This window comes from Nestor notabilis, unplaced genomic scaffold, assembly GCF_000696875.1.
Source record: "Nestor notabilis isolate BGI_N333 unplaced genomic scaffold, ASM69687v1 scaffold30998, whole genome shotgun sequence".
Classification (NCBI taxonomy): Eukaryota; Metazoa; Chordata; class Aves; order Psittaciformes; family Psittacidae; genus Nestor; species Nestor notabilis.
In genome coordinates this window covers 1-17361 of record NW_009941966.1, presented here as the reverse complement: position 1 = coordinate 17361, position 17361 = coordinate 1, and the positions used below count along the sequence as shown (strand labels likewise).

General features: G+C 49.0%; 1 protein-coding gene across 1 annotated transcript; it reads left to right on the top strand.

Annotated features, from left to right (window-relative positions):
• Positions 1–802: 802 nt before the first annotated feature.
• LOC104410882 (disheveled-associated activator of morphogenesis 1) lies at positions 803–17355 on the top strand (the record flags this gene model as incomplete). The annotated part of the gene is made up of 12 exons (XM_010021161.1): positions 803–922; positions 9870–9941; positions 11767–11861; positions 13695–14028; positions 14376–14486; positions 14605–14708; positions 15133–15199; positions 15535–15652; positions 15763–15901; positions 16375–16433; positions 16752–16939; positions 17260–17355. Coding segments are annotated over exons 1-12 (1503 nt in total), but the record flags the coding sequence as incomplete, so codon positions are not given.
• Positions 17356–17361: the final 6 nt, after the last annotated feature.

The window sequence follows — 17361 nt, the reverse complement described above, 5'->3', positions numbered from 1 at the left end:
TGCCGGCTGGGCTTAAACCACGACAACTGATAAAAGCTTTGACCTACATCTAGCACCAGAAAGCGATGAGGTTTTGATAATACTGGTGGAGGGCACACTGCTAACCGAGCCTCCAAGTTGAAAATGGATGTGTCCTTTAAAATAACATCAGATAAACCAATAAAGGTTCCAGCCAGTAAACAGCTTTATCTCTGCCAGGCAATACATAGTCCAGTTTTCATGGAGAGGATGTGCCTCTTTATAAACTGCAGATATTAGGAAAAGAGCTTGCTATTTTTAGTTCTAGGAAAATAAACCAAAAGCTGAAAAAAACCACACAGTTTTCAATGATATGAGGGTGTCAGCAATGGAAATGGGCTGGACCACTCAGGATGCTCAGTGAGAGTTATCTGTGGTGGTAAAAAAGAAAGGTCCTGATTGAATTATTCTTCACTGTATGTGTCTTAGGTGCAGTCTGTCACCTGGAGCTCTCAGTCCTCTGTGTGAGGTTGTCTTGTGGGCAGCTGTAAAGGCTTGGTGGAAGTCCATTCTAAAGTGCTTGCTGCCTTTCAAAGCAGTGAAGGTGATGTCCCAGAAGAAGGAGGCAGGGAGGTTTGCAGCCCCATCCTCGAAGCAGCTGGCTGCAGCTCAGGAGTCAGGGGGAGGTCAGCAACTCAGGATGAGAATTAGCATCATTGCCCTGACAAATCATAGTCACAGGGCGATGCTGCAGGACCACTGCTGTGCTGTGGCACCACATTGATTTACACTGCTTACTGGGGGTTTATGTCTCTGCCATCACCCATTTGTGTACTCATGTTGCATGTTTTGTGGGTTTTTTTCCCCTCTCCAGGATGAACTTGACCTCACGGACAAGCACAGAGAGGCCATGTTTGCACTGCCAGCAGAGAAGAAGTGGCAGATCTACTGCAGCAAGAAGAAAGTAAGAGACCCATCTGCTCTGTTGTTGGGGGCTGAGCCCCTTCCCTCCTCTGCAGGGTGGGGAGGAGATGGGGACATAGCTCTTCTCTGCTGATGTCTGGGGAACTGATTACAGTCTGCCTGAAAGCCTTCTCTTCCTCTGGGTTTCCAGTTTGCTTCCATGAAACAGGCTTGAGCATCGTTTTTGTCCTCCCACCAACTCTTCCTGGGGGAATGCACAAATGTAAAGTGCACTGGGGAAGCCCTGCCACTGCAGGTGATTTGGCCTGGTGGTGCTTGCTTTTAGGGTAAGATGTGTCACCCTTGGGGCGATGAAGGGCTCTAGGCTCATGGGTGTAACTGAGATACCACTGATAAGAAACGGGCTGATGCAAGTCACTGATCTGTCTGCCCAGCTCCCAGCATGATGTGTCCGCTCTGCAATGTTGCCCTCGTGGCTACATTTCTTAAGCTGAAAAAATTCACAGACATCTTCTAATGCAGAGATAGGTTGATATTTGAGCTTGAGCTTGGTTGCATCAAGCTTTAGATAAAGTTCAAGGACTGAGGCTTGTTTGTACTTCTGCTGGTAAATCAATGCCTGGGTGGCCAAGGTCTGTGGTGCCTCTGGACAGGTTTGCGGCATGCAGCGATGCTGTTGCCAGCTCTCACGGTCCATCTGGGATGGAGCAGATTGCTTCACAACCTTTATCCCTCAGTTTGTTTGGGATAATGGTAAGATGTTCCTGCTCGTTGCAGAGGGAGTGGACTAAATGACCTTTAAAGGTTCTTTTCAGCCCAAAGCATTCTGTGATTCAGTTTGCAAATTCACCACTGTGTCCCCTAACCTGGCTGCAGGAGTTGGCTTGGCGGTGCTGGCAGTTGCCTGGCCCTGCTCAAAGAGCACTTGCTGCCATTAATGCCTCTTTTCTCCTGCTGTAGCAATGGCACCAGATTTTCCAGCCGTGTTTTGGGCCAAGAGCAGGCTTACCTTGCTCATGTAGGATTAAGTTTTAAGCCTCTCATAAATACCCCTGAAATCTCTATATTATTGTTAGACAGAGGCCTGTGATGCCCGAGATTTAAATCAGAGGGGAGGAGAGATGTTAACAAATTACAGGCACTGGTCTGAATCAACAAGAAAATGGGCAGGGGGTGCTCGCTCGTCACTGCCTGTCAGATAAGCAGAGCTGTACTCTGGCGCATCTGGATGAGGGGAGACAACAGACTTAAATCAAGCAAAGCCACACAATTTATTCTGAGTGGAGATTACATGCTATCTAATCTCCTGAGGAAGGGTTTCGGTGGGGCTGATGGTGCCTCTTTCCTGTTCCAGCACCTCCTGGCCCTCACATTTTTTTAAAAGCTGTACTGTGAAACTCATGCTGCCAGAGGGAGCCACAGAAGTGCCCTGTGGCATCCTCAGAGGTCCTTGAAGCAGGCTCCCATGTTGAGGCTTGATCCTGACTGCCATAATGCTCTGATCCTCATTCCTTTCCTTCCCTATTTGTGATGCCATCTCTGTGAGCTGCAGAGCGTACATGCCACTGCTTGCTATGAAGGAGATGTACTGGTGGAGACTAATGCTTTTCTCCTGCTTTTTAATTAAAAATGAGCAAGACCATATCAAAAGAGGCTCCTGCAGTGGAAGAAACCAGGAATCGTGGGCTGGAGAACATGTCTTTACGCATGACAGGCTCTGGGCAGTCATGCTTCTATGCGATGAGGCTACCCCAGCAGCCTGTGATATCTTACCATGTACCTATGTTTTTATGAGGACAAATCACATACATGGTAGCTTGGCATCAAGGAGAGGGGCTGGGCTTTTCAAACTGAGAGCAATGACAGGGTTTTGGCTGGGGTAGTGGAGCTGGAGACAGGACAGTGGCCCTACCTCCCTGCCTGCAGTCTCAGTGGTGGTGATTTGAGAGGTCCAGGATGCACCCAAATTCTTTGCTCTGCCTTTGTTTATTAGCTTGTTGTTGCTTGAGATACTGATAACACCCAGTTTCACCTGGGAGATCCCAGGGGGCTGGCAAAGGTGGATATATCCATCTCAGGCAGCTGCCTGACTTACCAAGAATCCAGAATTGTCCCGAGTAGTTTCTTTTCTCTTTCCTTTGCTGCCAGTTTTGGCTTCTGTAAAGAATGAGGTGACTTCACTCACAATCTCAAAGCCCCCAGTTTGGGGCATTCCTTATTTTTAGCATTTTCCCTGTTTTCCTGCTGGTTGCTGTGCTCCCCTGCAATGGCTGAGACCAGTAGCAACGACCTCTGCCTCAAAAGAGCAGCACAAGGCTGGACAGAAACACTGCCCAGCTTTCTCTTGGTTCCTCAAAAAACAGCTTTGCTGGTTTTTATCTCATGCTGTGGCCTATGCAGCCATGCAGCCAGAGTACTCCCCTGCCTCCATTGATGGCAGAGGTGTGTGCAGCACAGAAACCATCTGAATATCTGTGCTTTCAGCACGTTCCCTGCTGCCATGTGCCATGTTTGATGCTTCTGCTTTGCCATCGGTGTCGTCCACCATACTCTGCTCTTCAGAGCACATCTCAGTTATAGCATGTTTTATATATTCCCATGATGGGCAAGATGTGTTAAAAGGTGACCAAAATGAGACATCGTGTTGTGGTGGGTTGTCCTGGAAAGGGAGCTGGCAGCACCTGGCCTTAGCAGTGCTCGTTGAGAGAGAACAAGGGAAAACTGGCTAGTCCACAGGCATGTTTCCTTCTCTAGAGTATTTCCCCCTGGCTTGCAACCCTGTATCCTGGTTTCTCTGCCCTGCAAGCAGCTGGTTTTATTCCAGCCCACAGTATCAGCTTGGTAGGGTGAAAGTTTTGTCCTCCCTGATTCTCCATCCATGGTGACACTTGGTCTGACCTTAGCTCTGCCCCTTGTTGGAGCAGGGGGTTACACTAGATGAGCTCTTCATGGTCCCATCCCGCCTGCATCAGCCTGTGATGCTCGGGGTGGGACAGAGAGATCAAAATCATCTCACGATGGTGGCTGGCAAGCTGGTTGGCAGCAACCCGAATGGGAACTGAAGTCAATCCAGCAGCCATGCAGTGCATGGGTCAGGAAAGAGATTTAAAGATTATTAGAGACCTTCTTTGATGTCATCAGCCCCATCTACAGTAGTAATAAAGCAGGGAAATGCAAAGGTGGGGATGCATTAATGGTGGGATTAAATCTGCTCTTAGAAGTGGTATTTCTGGACCATGACTCGTTTCATACCTCATCCTGAAATATTTCACTCCCTGCTGGCCCTGGTCTCCAGGAGAGGATATTGCTCAGAAGCGCAGGGAGGAAGCAGGAAGGTTTCCAGCTTTACTGTTTCTTTGGCTGTGGGTTTGCTTCAGTGGAAGAGAGTGATTCAGGATGACCTTTGTCAGGAAGCCACGCTCCAAAGGGAGTTAATAATTAACACTTTGCACTTAGTCTGTAGCAGCTCTTAATAGCAGGAGGTTTGGTTCCTCCTGCCAGCCATTTGTAACATCAAGCTATTAAAGCAGCTTGATGGGTGATTTTTATGAGCCTCAAAATCTGGGTGGATAGAGGGGTGTTCAGGCAGAGGCTCAACATAAATAACTGGGTGGAAGGGTTCAGTAGCGAAAACCAGCTCATGTGAATGCAGAGTCTGGCTCTGTCCCCCTCCCTTTTGCTTTGTCCAAGCTCTCTGAGCATCTGTAAAGCTGGGGTAGGGGAAAAATGACCTGCAGGGATGTGATCTGTACTCATTAAGCTTGTGTTGAAAACCCACTGGCATCGCTGACGCTGGCTGCATACCTCTCAGCAGTGTTAAGCTGTCTCCTGCAAGCAAAATTCGCTACACATCAGACAGAAAACCAGGATCCCTTCGCATTAGAAGGCAGTGGTTGTGGTGCTTTTACAGAGAATGGAAATGTGATAAATAGAGAAATGAGTGATGGCTCTCCAATAGTACTATATTTCCCAGCCAGCCAGCCTTTCCTCTCGAACTGTGACTTCCACCCACTCCCTCCAGAGACCTTCGCTTTCTACATTGCTCTTCCACTTGTCCTGCTCAGTCCTGCAGCTCAGTTCTGGGACTTGTGTTGCTATTTCCTTCATTTAAAAAACATACTTTTTAATTTTTTTTTTCCTGCAGTAACAGAACCAAGAGCAAAAGCTGACAAAGATGGCATGCAAGGGGAGGAGGAAGAAGTATCTTGGCATATTGCCATGCTCCTGGGTCACCTGGGGTAGATGAGAAGTGTTTCATAGCCCCTGAGAATCCAGATATACCTGCTGTTATTGCAGCAGCAGGTTGAAATATCATCTCAGGTGTCATTTTCTCAGGCTGACCAAGAGAAACAGGCTCTTTGCATGGCTGGGGGTATTTTTCAATAGGAAATATTTATAGTTTTTATCTTTAAATGTAATTACCTTTTTAGTTCCAATCACAACACACTTTTGTTTAAGGAAGGTTTTTCTCCCTCTCCAGCCAAAAAGTGCATCTGTTAGCAATCTTTTTGGATTTTAAAGTGAAGCTTTTCAAACAATGAACCAGCTGACTATGAAAGGCATCTGGTCATGCTATATATGCTTATTGGAAGCATAATTTTTAAATGCTGGGAAAAGTGTAAGAGGGCATGTGTGTATTTGTAGAGAGGGTGTAGGGAGTGCTAGCATACGGAAAACTGGAGTGGTCTGGGATGGGATGGTTCAGACCCTGAGATCCCAACTTGGAGAGAATCTGATGAAGTTACAGCCCTTTGCAGCATTGCTCCATGGGGAAGCAGCTTTAGTTGCATCGAGGTTTTGTTGCAAGGAAACCTGGGTGAGCCAAGCAGCTGGATGGACAAGGAAGAACCAAGGACTACTTTGGGCCAAAACCTCCACCAAGACACAAGTGGCAAAGGGTTGGCTGTGTTGGTGGAGATGGGTTGGATTTAAACTTCCCGTGCAGGCTGCAGAACAGTCAGCTTTAAAACCCACCCGCATCACTGTCTGCTTCTTTTTTGACCTTGAAAACAGCATCTGGGTGGATCAGTGGCAGCAGGTAGGGAGGGGAGGGTTCCCAAAACGTGCTGGGCTGCCAGCTGCCACCAGCTTTCCCTTGCTCTGCTGTCACGGAGCAGCAAGGAGCGGTGGGGGGAACGCTGCAAAATTCCTTCCAACTTGGTTTCACCTTGAAGGATCTAACCTGATGTGTTGGTGGGTGGGGAGGCTGGCCAGCTGCCCTCCAGGGCTCAGTTGGAACACCTCCAGATCCATCACCACCACAGTGGGCCATGAGTGTGGGAAGGAGGCTGCTGGATCAGATGGAGATGTCATCTGCAGGCTGGGCATCTAAAAAGTGTTACTAGAAGCTTGATTTGGAACTAAAGCAGCCGTAAGGAAGCATTGATGAGCTTCATAGGTGTCTTCCTCCCCACTGCCACAGGGACATGTTTTGAGCAGGAGGGTGCTCCCAGCAGCTGCGTTCTCGCAGGTCAAAGTGGCAGGAGCTCACAGAGATGCACCTTCCAGGTGCAGATAACAAAGTGCCTAAATGGAGCCAAGATTGGCCTGCAAACTGCTTTCAAGCAACTGCTGGCTGAGCCATCACCTCCTCTGTTCTGCTGCCCATTGTCCCAAGGACACTTCCCAGTGGGAAGAGCAAGGGCAGTCTGGCTGTGGGAATTGCCGACACCCCAAGTGTGTGGAAGCATCAGGCTTGTAGCCAAGATGAGGCAGGTTTGAGGAACATGAAATCTCCCTGGGAAGAGCAAAGAGATGGCTGGAGCTGGCAGATTGGTGACCTTCACTTGGAGAAGCTCTGGCTAATGAGGCGTCTTGACTGGCCGCTTCTTTCCCTGCGGCAGCTGGCACCAGCGGAGGGGCTGGAGCTTCTTCATCGGGTTCACACCACAGCCCCCCCCCCCACTGCCACCACAGTGTGAAACATCCGAGCAGCAGCATCCTCTGTCAGCCCTGTGCACAGAGCCCAGGGCGAGGGGGCAGTGGAGGCGAGAAGAGGGCACCGTGACGCCAGGGCTGCAGTGATGTGATGTGATGTGTGGTTTTGCCAGTCCCTGGAAGGAAGAAGTGGGTGTTGCGGAGAGTGGGTGGGAACGAGGAGGGGAACAGGGCAAAGATTGCCCCTGGCTGCACGACTTTGGCATTTCCTAATTTTTGCAGCAGAGCTGTCTGTGATGGCATGTTGGGGCCGCTTCCCTGGGCACAGCAAGAGATGTTAATACGAATGTTACAGATGAGAAGGGATACCTGTCCCTGCATTGTGCAATTACAGCCATCAGCCTGCCTCTAAAAGAGCAGCTCGTAGTAAGCTGCAGCGTGACACTTAGCTGTCAGCAGGGTTCTGATCAGCCCTCGCTTGAGAGCCAGCACAGTGAAGACCTAAACACAGCGCAGAGAGGAAGGAATTGAAAGATGTTCATTTCCCCAGTGCCAGCTGGGCAGGATGCAGTGGAGCACCCTGTAGAGTTGATGGTGGTGGTACTCAGCGCTGCATCTGGGCATCCTTCGTTGAAGGCAGGCTGCAGAACTCACATCCCCAAAACCCATCCTGGGTGCTGGGAAACCATCTTTTCCATGATGCCTGGAGAGGTTCCTCCTTCCTTCTGACTCTGAGCAAACTCTTGTCAGTCGCTTCCCTCTGGCCTTGTCACTTTGTCAGGATTTACCACCACCCAAATGCACTAAAGGACACTTATCAGTGTGCTGTAGACCATTAGCCACAATAATTATCACTGAGCAACATCCTGCAGTGAGCTGGGGGAAGCCCATGCCCTGATCTTTGCCTGTTTTATTGTGCAGTCCCCTTTTGCCTGGGAAGCTGCTTTCCAACAAGCCTGGCCGGCTGCTCATCTGAATTAATGAGGTTCTGCTGCACTTAATTGAGAGTGCTCTCTAAATTGGGGGTTTCAGGGAGGAAATGTAAGAGCCCGAGGGAGCCGAGTAAAGAGAAATATTTATAATGCAGCATGTTAATTATAAATGAGCAGTTTAGCCAATTTTGTTGTTCAGCCTCCCCCTTCACCCCCTGGAGACCTTTATTTTTTTGCTCCACTGCTTCTTTTCAGCCTTAAATGAGCAGCAGGTCCGGGTCCCTTCCTGCTTCACAGGTGTTCGCACCATGCTGGAAGGTCCGTTCCACTGTGTGGATTTTTTTTTTTTCCCTGCCCAAATCTCCTGGCTGGGTGCATCTGGACACCTCTTGATGCTGTGCCATGGTGGGGACCTTGCCACCCTTCCCAGCTGGTGTCACTGCTGGGATCACATTATAAGAGATGGTCCTTTTAAGAGGATGCTGATGGTACGCTGGGGTGATGGGAAGGACCTCCAGTGACATCTCCAGGAGGTGACAGGAGCTGGTCCCTTTTTGAACTATATTCAAGGCACACATGGGTGCCCCAACTCTGCCATCCCTCAGGGCACTGTTTGCATGCCAGGCTCAAAGTAGGGCAGGAAAGCTGGGAAAATCAGAATCTTTGCCTGCAGGCTTTGTGCAGAGCCTTCTCATGGCAGAGCATAGGCTTTGCGTGGTGGGTGTGGAGGGCAGGTGAATCAAGTATTTCATACAGAACCTCAATTTTTGGCAGGAGAAGGAAGGGAGAACAACCCAAAGTATTAAAGCAGAGGGCAGGGGTTGCCAGGTCCCTTGTTTCTCTCAAACTTCTTTCATCCCTATCCCAGAGCCAGGCGCAGTGAAGGATCAGGTCTGTGCGGACAGGCTGCACTGTCTGTGGGGCAACTGAGTCCTGTCCAGATTACCTATTGCTGACCCGGTGTGTTCTCATCATTGCAAGCTGCAGCTTGGGAGGTTTGGATGCACAAACATTTCCCACATATGCTCTTGAACCACAGTAAATATTTGGGATTTGTTTCTTGGGCTTGCGGAAATTAGCTGGAGGATTGGTAGCTGTCTGCATGCACAGACGTGTGGGCAGAAGAGTAAGGTGTCCAGCTCCCACCATTGCAGGCAATTGTGGTGTAGGATGACCTTTGCAAACATCTCTTGAAGTTAGAGAGGGGGCAAAACTGTGCCTCCAGTCGGGCTGTGAAGTGAAGGTATTCCCATCTGCCAAGGAAAGATGTCCAGGATTTGTGTAGTATCGATTGACTCCAGCCTAAACCTGTGTGGCATTTCTGCTGTGACTCTTTTTCTTCTTTTGATACAAGTTTTTAGGAAAATACAGTAGGGAAAAGGGTTGATTTTGAAGTATTCCCTCAAAATCTGCCTACTTGCCTCGAGAATCCCTGGGGACATGCAGTGTTGTTTATCTAAGCGGGGCTCAGACATCGTCCTTCAGTCATGTCCTGCAAGAATACAGTAGAATCTGAAAACCCCTTGTGGGTCCCACCAAATACAGGGCATTGTAGACCAGGATAACCAAATGAGACTGCATCATTCAGTGCCATAGATCATGGGCCCAGGGCTGATATGCTTTAACAGGAGACATTGCCATGTACATGTTCCCACCTGACAACTAATGAAGCCCCCAGAAGAGTTGTCTGTTGTGCCTGGAGTCACTCTTAAGATGCTGGGAAGCCATGGTCCTGCTCCACGAGCCTAGTTCGAGTCACATGCACTCTTCATTAGTTGTAAGAGACTCTTTTTTTGGTCACAAAGCACATTCATCAAGGCTGTGCAGCCAGAACTTCAAGGATACTGTAGAGTTGGTACTGGAGAAATGTGGAAGTAAAATTTCAGTCTGATTTCTCTGAAACTGATAACTGCAAGACTGATACAGTATCACCAGGGCAGAGTTTGGTCACAGGCAGATGGTGTAGTTGTATATAAAGTATGCTAGTTCAGTAAATCAGGCAATGTTCCCGTAGCGGGAGCTGTCAGTTGTGAGCTCAGAATGTAGAAAGTCATGGTAGTATAAAGTAATGCAAGAACTCAAGGGCACTGCAGACGTGGTTGGTGATGAAGGGCAGGGGATGTTAATGCTATTTCTACTAATCTGTTGTCTTTGTTTCACTTTTCCCCCCTTTTCTAGGACCAGGAAGAAAATAAAGGAGCCACTAGCTGGCCGGAGTTTTATATCGATCAGCTGAATTCAATGGCTGCTGTAAGTATTTCCCCAATGCTTCAGTGCTTGTGGACCCCATATGGGGCAGCAGCTCAGTGGTGGCATCTGTGACATGGGCAGTGTTGTGCCCAAGAGGGTGACAAGTACTGTTTGTAGCAGCAATATCATCTGTTAGACCAACAGATGCAGCTGCAAAATGGAGATGCTCTCTACAGCACACAGGGCATTTCATCTCGCCCCACTCTAGGAGGCTGTGAGATGGATGACAGACAGCAGTTTTCAGTATAAAGCCACCAGGCTGTAAAGACACCCTTTGATTATGTAGTGCTACCATCTTGGGCCTGAGACACCCTTCTGCTCTGGGCAGCAATGGCAAAACACAGTGCTGCAGGTTGTCCATCCCACGAAGGCCAATGGACCTGCTGTGGCTCCAAGTGTCCCCCCTCAACTGCCAGTGTGCTTAGATGTAATTTTATGAAATACTTTCTTGTTGACATTTTGCCAGGTGAGATAGAAATAGGACTCTCTTCTGTAGGAAATACAGTTTATTTCCTGCAAAGCTGCACAGTTCAGAGTCCCTCCATCTTCACTCCTGTTTTCAGAGGCTGAAGGTGTTGAGGTTTGTGGCCACTGCACTAGGGTTGGGAGCAGCATGGAAAACAAAAAAGAAAAGCATCATTTTTCTTTTTCCCTTTTCCCCTCTTTGCCCTGTTGTCACAGGGATGGGGCAACAGAGAAGGAAGGGTTAGTTGGGTGAGTGGGGACTGAGGGGTGAGCAGGGGGCTGCAAGGCAGGACGGAGCGTGCTGCTTCTCACTGGGAAGGTAGGGATACCCAGGGCTGGCCACAGGCTGGCAGCCAGACAAAGCCCTGAGCCTGAGCAGAGCTTGTGATCAAAGCCAGCCAGATGCCTGGAGGGTGGCTTTGATCTCTCTGACACGCTGCCAAAGAGGAGCTGGGTTAAATGCGGGGGTCAGCGCAGCTCTGTATATCTGCTGGGACCATTTCTGTCTCCTTTGGCTTAGCCTCAGCCTGTGCTGGCAGGCCTCAGCCTGATACCTCTGATGTGTGCACTGTTGTATGGTGCAGGAACCACCCAAGGCGTTGCTTTAGCTGCAGCCTTGGTTGCGTGAGTTGGCATGAGTACGCTATACCCCCATGCGTGTCCAGGGCTGCTGGTAGCCATGTTACCCAGGTACAGCTGCAGGAGTCAGGATCCCATCCTGAGCACTGGCTGGATAGCAAATTCCTATGTGAGAGATACACACAGCCACTGTCCCCAGATGCACACTGGTGGGTTGCACTGGGAGACCTGGGAATGACAGGACTGGCTGGCTGACCCCGAGCGTGGATGCAGCATCCTGTCCTCTCCATGCTGCAAGGCATCCATGGATCCTCCCACCTCCTCTGCAGGGGCACCTGTTGGCATGCAATGAGTACCATGGGAAGCTAAAGTATCCCTCCTTCTCCCCTGCCCCAATTTAGCACCTTTCCTATGTGAATCTCAAGTAGTACTGGCTTAGCCCCCCCGCGTCCTTATAGCCTCCTCCATCCTCTCCAAATACATGTTCTAGTGAGTTGTGTGGGTGCTTGTAGGCAGCATCTTCAGGCTAAAGCAACAGATTCATCCCGCTGTCCGGGTTGTCTCCTTGCAGATCACAGAGGGTTTTTCCTCACTGCTCCTTTTCCTGAGTCCTGTGATTGCCATAAGGACTCAGGACTGTTCTTGTAGACTTCCAGAATTGGTTTAGAGTCCCAGCTCCATGCCTATGGCGTGGCATGGTGGGTGGCGGGTACTCCCACTCCTCAGGCACGTGTTTCACAGGGAAACCTCCTCTCTCACATCTGCCTTTCTCCTTTTGCAGAGAAAATCACTGATCGCCTTGGAAAAAGAAGACGAGGAGGAGAGAAATAAAACCATTGAAAGTTTGAAGACTGCGCTGCGGACAAAACCAATGAGGCAATTCCCTTCCATTTCCTGGCTATATTGCTGTGGTCATGGCTTTGGATTTGAGTTCTCTGGCAAAGTAGGGGGTTAAATAGAAATATAAATGGGGGCTGCAGAGGATGAGTAAGGCAAGGACCCTGAAATGCCACTTGCATTTTTTCATTCACTTCTTGTCATTTTGTTCCTTTTCCTCTGTCCTTTTATTGGCCAAGAGCCACCAGGACCTTCACATCTGCTCAGGCAAATTTGCTTTTTTTCCCATTGGAACAGAACGTAAAAAATCCCACCAAATTGAATTTAAAACAAAATAAAAATGTTGGTCAACCAGGGCCTTTGTTTCAGCTTCAGCTTCTCTTGCACTTTTTACAGGAATAAAATCACATGAATCTGATTCAGGCTTTTATGAAATGCAAAAAAATAAAAAATGTTGCTAGTAGGTTTTGATGGGGAGGATAAAGAAAGGGTGGGACTACTTCTGAATGTCAATAGTTTTCCTAAACTCAGCTTCTCTGGAGCCTGCATGCACACGTCTGCAAAAGCTTTAAGATGCCTCAGGTCAACATTTTCTGATGGGAATATATTTCATTAAGAAATGGCTGACCTGTTTGGGTTATGGAAGAAACAAATTTGCTATTGCTTGCAAATGTGTTCCCCTCTTCCATTTCTTTTTCGCAATGGGTCATGTGATGGTACTTGTTAAGAAACCCCCAGGGTCGAGGGTGAGCACCCAATTTCTGTGAAACCTGGACCTCTTGGGTGCTGGCTTCCCAAAGCGCCCTGGGAGCAGGCCTTGTTCCCAGTGATGAAACTTTGCAAAGTCCTTAAGAGTGCTTTGCGAGTCCGTCTCACTGGAATTCAGAGGGATGCAGCAGGCTCTCTAGAAAATTTTACCTGTTTGACCTGCTTTTGCTCCCAAGGAAGTGAACGTCAAATTTCCTATTGACTTTGGCTGAAAGAAGAGCAGGCTTTGAAGCAGAGAAGTCAGTTTCCCCTGAGACTGCAATTACCCCTTTTATTGCTGCACATCAGCATGGCTTGTTTTGAATTAAAATCATCCCACTGCTGTGATGTTCTTGGCTCATTTGCTTTCTGAACCCATGTCTTTTGCTAAACCAGAATACACCCAGCCTGGATGGCATCAGGCAGGGAGGTTCTAAAATGCCTGAGTGGCATGCAGTGTTATGTCTGCCTGCTCTAGTGAATCTGCCTAGGGCGCTGCCATGAGTTTTCTCTCTGCTTTCTATTTAGCTGTGTTAAAAGTCATCATAAAAATCAGAAATCCCTTAAAATTGGCGAGATGTGTCTAAGGAAGGAGAAGGATATGGATGGTGAGGCAGGAGAGGTAGCAGGAGGCAGAAAGTCTAATGGGCATCATGGTCACGGGCTCGGCTGACATTGGAGTGTCTGTGGCTGATGAGGAGGTGACTCCAGGGCTTGGGAGTTTCTTCCAGTCCTCTGCAAAGCTGGTCCTAAGAGAGTAGGATCTATGGCTCAGGTTGGAGACTGGGAAGGTTTTGCAGCAGCTTGGCTGCAAACTCCTTACCTCCATCCTGGGGCTTATACTGAGGGCTGCGTTAGCTGATGTTCTTCCAAATATCCTAGCTCTGAACAACTTTATGCAGATGATACCTGGTTGCCTACGCTACTGGGCACCAATTAACTTGATTTTTGTGACCCCATCCCTGTCTCTGGGCCATAGGAATCCTGCAGGCTTTCTGCTATCCAAAGTCCAGGGAAAATTACATACGCAGGTTTATGACAGACAAGTCAGCCCTGTTTGAAGGTAAAGTGTACTTTAGCATTTGGTTTTAAAGCTAAAAAACCTCTTTCCCCTCTTTCTGTCAGGTTTGTAACCCGGTTCATCGATCTGGATGGCTTGTCATGTATTCTGAACTTTCTCAAAAGCATGGACTATGAGACAGCAGAGTCTCGAATACATACCTCGCTCATTGGATGTATAAAAGCACTAATGAACAACTCGCTGGGCCGGGCTCATGTCCTGGCTCATTCAGAGAGTATTAATGTAATTGCTCAGAGTCTGAGCACAGAGAATATTAAGACAAAGGTGGCAGTGCTGGAAATCATGGGCGCTGTGTGCCTGGTTCCCGGGGGCCACAAAAAGGTACTGGAGGCAATGCTGCACTACCAGAAATATGCCAGCGAACGGACTCGTTTTCAGGTAGGTAGGCCTTAACTCACCCCTCAGCTCCTGAAATGTGGCATTCTTGTCCCTTCTTCCTCCTGGATATCTGAATGCTGCTTGCATATATTTTTTTATGGCTGTTTGCAACTTAGATACTCTGGGAATTACCCCAGATGCAGCACATCTGGATGGGCCTGTGTTAGCTGAAATGGGTGCTGGGGTGGGCTGTGTTGTAGCAGGCAGTAGCTGGTGATCCATCAGCAGCAGGTTGCTACAGTGGCTGAAGGAGCACCCATGAGGAGTTGTTCCTGCATGTGTCCCCTGGCCATTTGTGCAGCACTGGGGCTGTCACTGGGTGTTTAACGACACTGTGTATTTGGCAGACGCTGATCAATGACTTGGACAAGAGCACAGGGCGGTATCGAGATGAAGTGAGCCTCAAGACAGCCATCATGTCCTTCATCAATGCAGTCCTGAGCCAGGGTGCAGGCGTGGTGAGCACCAGGGCTCTTGGAGAGGGAGGTGTTTTGGTGGGTTTGGGGTAGCTTTGTTTCAGTAAGCTTTCTGAGGATGTGCATCGTGCCATGTTGATCCCACAATTGTCCCTTGCAGGAAAGCCTGGATTTCAGACTCCATCTGAGATATGAATTTCTCATGCTCGGGATCCAGCCAGTCATTGATAAACTAAGGGAGCATGAAAATTCAACCCTTGACCGGTGAGTAGTGACTCCCAGCCTAGTGGTTATTTTTGCCCTTTCCTTGTGCCCTTGCTTCCTGGTTTCTGCACGTGGCCTTTGGGGAAAGCATGTGGGTCTAGACTTACCTCTCTTGAGGAAATCCTTTGCTGTCACCAGAGAAGAAGGAGAAAACCCTAGTGTGGTTTTGCTGCATTCTAATGTAGGGTTGAACCGGGAAGGATATGCCACTGGGGACCTGGGAGGTGTTGCCAGCCCTCCTCCTCCTCCTCTCCTTGTCCCAGAAGACTCCTTGGGCGGCTGTAATGACTGGGAGCTTGAGACTGATGATCCAGTTTATGTTTCAAGTCTCTGGGCCGCTGCCAGACCGGCTGCCTGCGATTTATTAATTGTCACATTTGAATCTGCTTTTAACAGTCTTTTTTTATTTCCTTTCTTTCCTCAGGCACTTAGATTTTTTTGAAATGCTTAGAAATGAAGATGAATTGGAATTTGCCAAAAGATTTGAGCTGGTGAGTATGAACATTACTGATGGTGCTGATGCAGACACCGGCATTCAATGTCACAGTTCCTTTTGAAAGAACCTACGTGGCCTGGGACAGTATATAAATAAAATCTGTAGGTTGGAAATCTATCTTCTGTTGCCCTGCTCTGTTGCAATCTCCATCCTAAAGTCTCCTTCATCCCTCTTCTTTGGCTGCAAACCAGTGCTATTTGCTCCTTGCAAGGCAGTGGGGCTTGTCTGTGCATCAGGCATGGGGTAGAGATGGCTTGTGGGGTTTGGAACTGAAACAGGCTGTGTCATTGCCTATCCAGTGGCCTGACTTTGCTTCACTCATGTCTGCAGGTCCACATTGACACTAAAAGTGCGACTCAGATGTTCGAGCTAACGAGGAAAAGGCTGACACACACTGAGGCGTACCCGCACTTTATGTCTATCCTGCACCACTGTCTCCAAATGCCTTGTGAGTTCTGGGGAAGGCGAGGAAACCCGCAGCTGATGGGGGCTTAGCAGCCCACATTTCCTGCCCAGGGGCAGCAGCGACCTCCCTGCTCTCCCCTTCTTCCCCTCCAGATAAAAGAAGTGGCAACACTGTCCAGTACTGGCTGCTGCTCGACAGGATCGTGCAGCAGATCGTCATCCAGAGTGACAAAGGGCAGGACCCTGACGCCACTCCCCTGGAAAACTTCAATATTAAAAATGTTGTCCGAATGTAAGTGCTCGCCTGCCTTTCCCGGGGCTGGCTGCTGAGCAGCACCAACACAGGCTGCCGTGGCTTTGCCACCTCCCGCTCCAGCAGCAAGAGGGTCAGAACTCAGGGTAATCCCTGCTGGGTTGGCATCACTTTGACTTCTTAAGCATGATGTGCAGGTGAATTAAGCTCAGCCTGAGTTCTCAGTTTGCTATTTCCCCTGACGGCTGCTGTCACTGTTCCTTATTCATCACTTGCTGTCACTTGGTGATGTTTCTGCTCCTCAGTCAGATAAGTCAGCGTCCCTAGAGACAGCACTGGATCCCAGATCACAAAACCTTGCTGGGGTGGAGGTGGGCCACAACAGAGATATTGTGCCAGTTTGAGAGCCTTAAATCCCACTGCCCAGGCTTCCTTAATTGTTTCTCGCTGGTGATGGTTGCTTGTTTACTACAGTAGAACTGTCTCATGTGCTGTATATCTTTTCCTTTTAGGTTAGTCAATGAAAATGAAGTGAAACAGTGGAAAGAGCAAGCAGAAAAAATGCGAAAAGGTGAGTATGAAGAGGTATACAGCATTAGCTTTAACCATAGTGTGCACTGTAAGCTGAACAGATAATGTATACATGTATTTAGCTTGGATGGACTCTGAAGGCTTTATTGAGTGATCGAGGTAATATCACACTATGGGGCTTACAAGGGAAATGGGCAAAAAAGATAACTTTTTCATAGGGAGGCACTGGCTGGGGTATTAAGGCACAGCACATGCTCCTTTTCCTTAACTGCACAGTTTCTCTGCTGTCCCCCACATGCTGCTGTTTGCCAAAAGGGAGTGTTTGTCACCCAAAAGTGGTCTCATGGGGCTGTTTCAGAGCACACTGAGCTTCAGCAGAAGCTGGAAAAGAAGGAGCGTGAGTGTGATGCCAAGGCCCAGGAGAAGGAAGAAATGATGCAGACACTGAACAAGATGAAGGAGAAGCTGGAGAAGGAGTCCAGCGAGCACAAGCAGGTCAAGCAGCAAGTGGCAGATCTCACAGTGCAACTCCACGAGATGAGCAGGGTGAGGCCCCAAACCTCCTCCCCATTGTGGCCCAGTCCCAAACTCCCTGCAGACACCATGGGGTGATTCCTGCAGGCTGAGCGGCGGAGGGGGCTGATGGCGATGCTTGCTGGGAGGGCCACCAAGATGCCCATCTGTGTTGATAGGGTGATTTTGCCTCTCAGCTGCATCAGACCTCCGTCAGGCATGCTAAAGCTTTTGAGTGCTTCCTATGCTGATTAAGTTTTTGGCAAAAACAATTAAAAATCAGCATGGGGACATTTCTTGGGTGGTGTCCTCTGGCTCCACATGACCAGTCCCCGCTTCTCTTTCTCTCCCAGAGGGCGATCTGTGCTGCCAGCCCTGGAGGACCTCCATTGCCACCAGGAGCTCCTGGTGGCCCTTTACCTTGTCCAGCTCCTGGATCCCTTCTTCCCCCACCT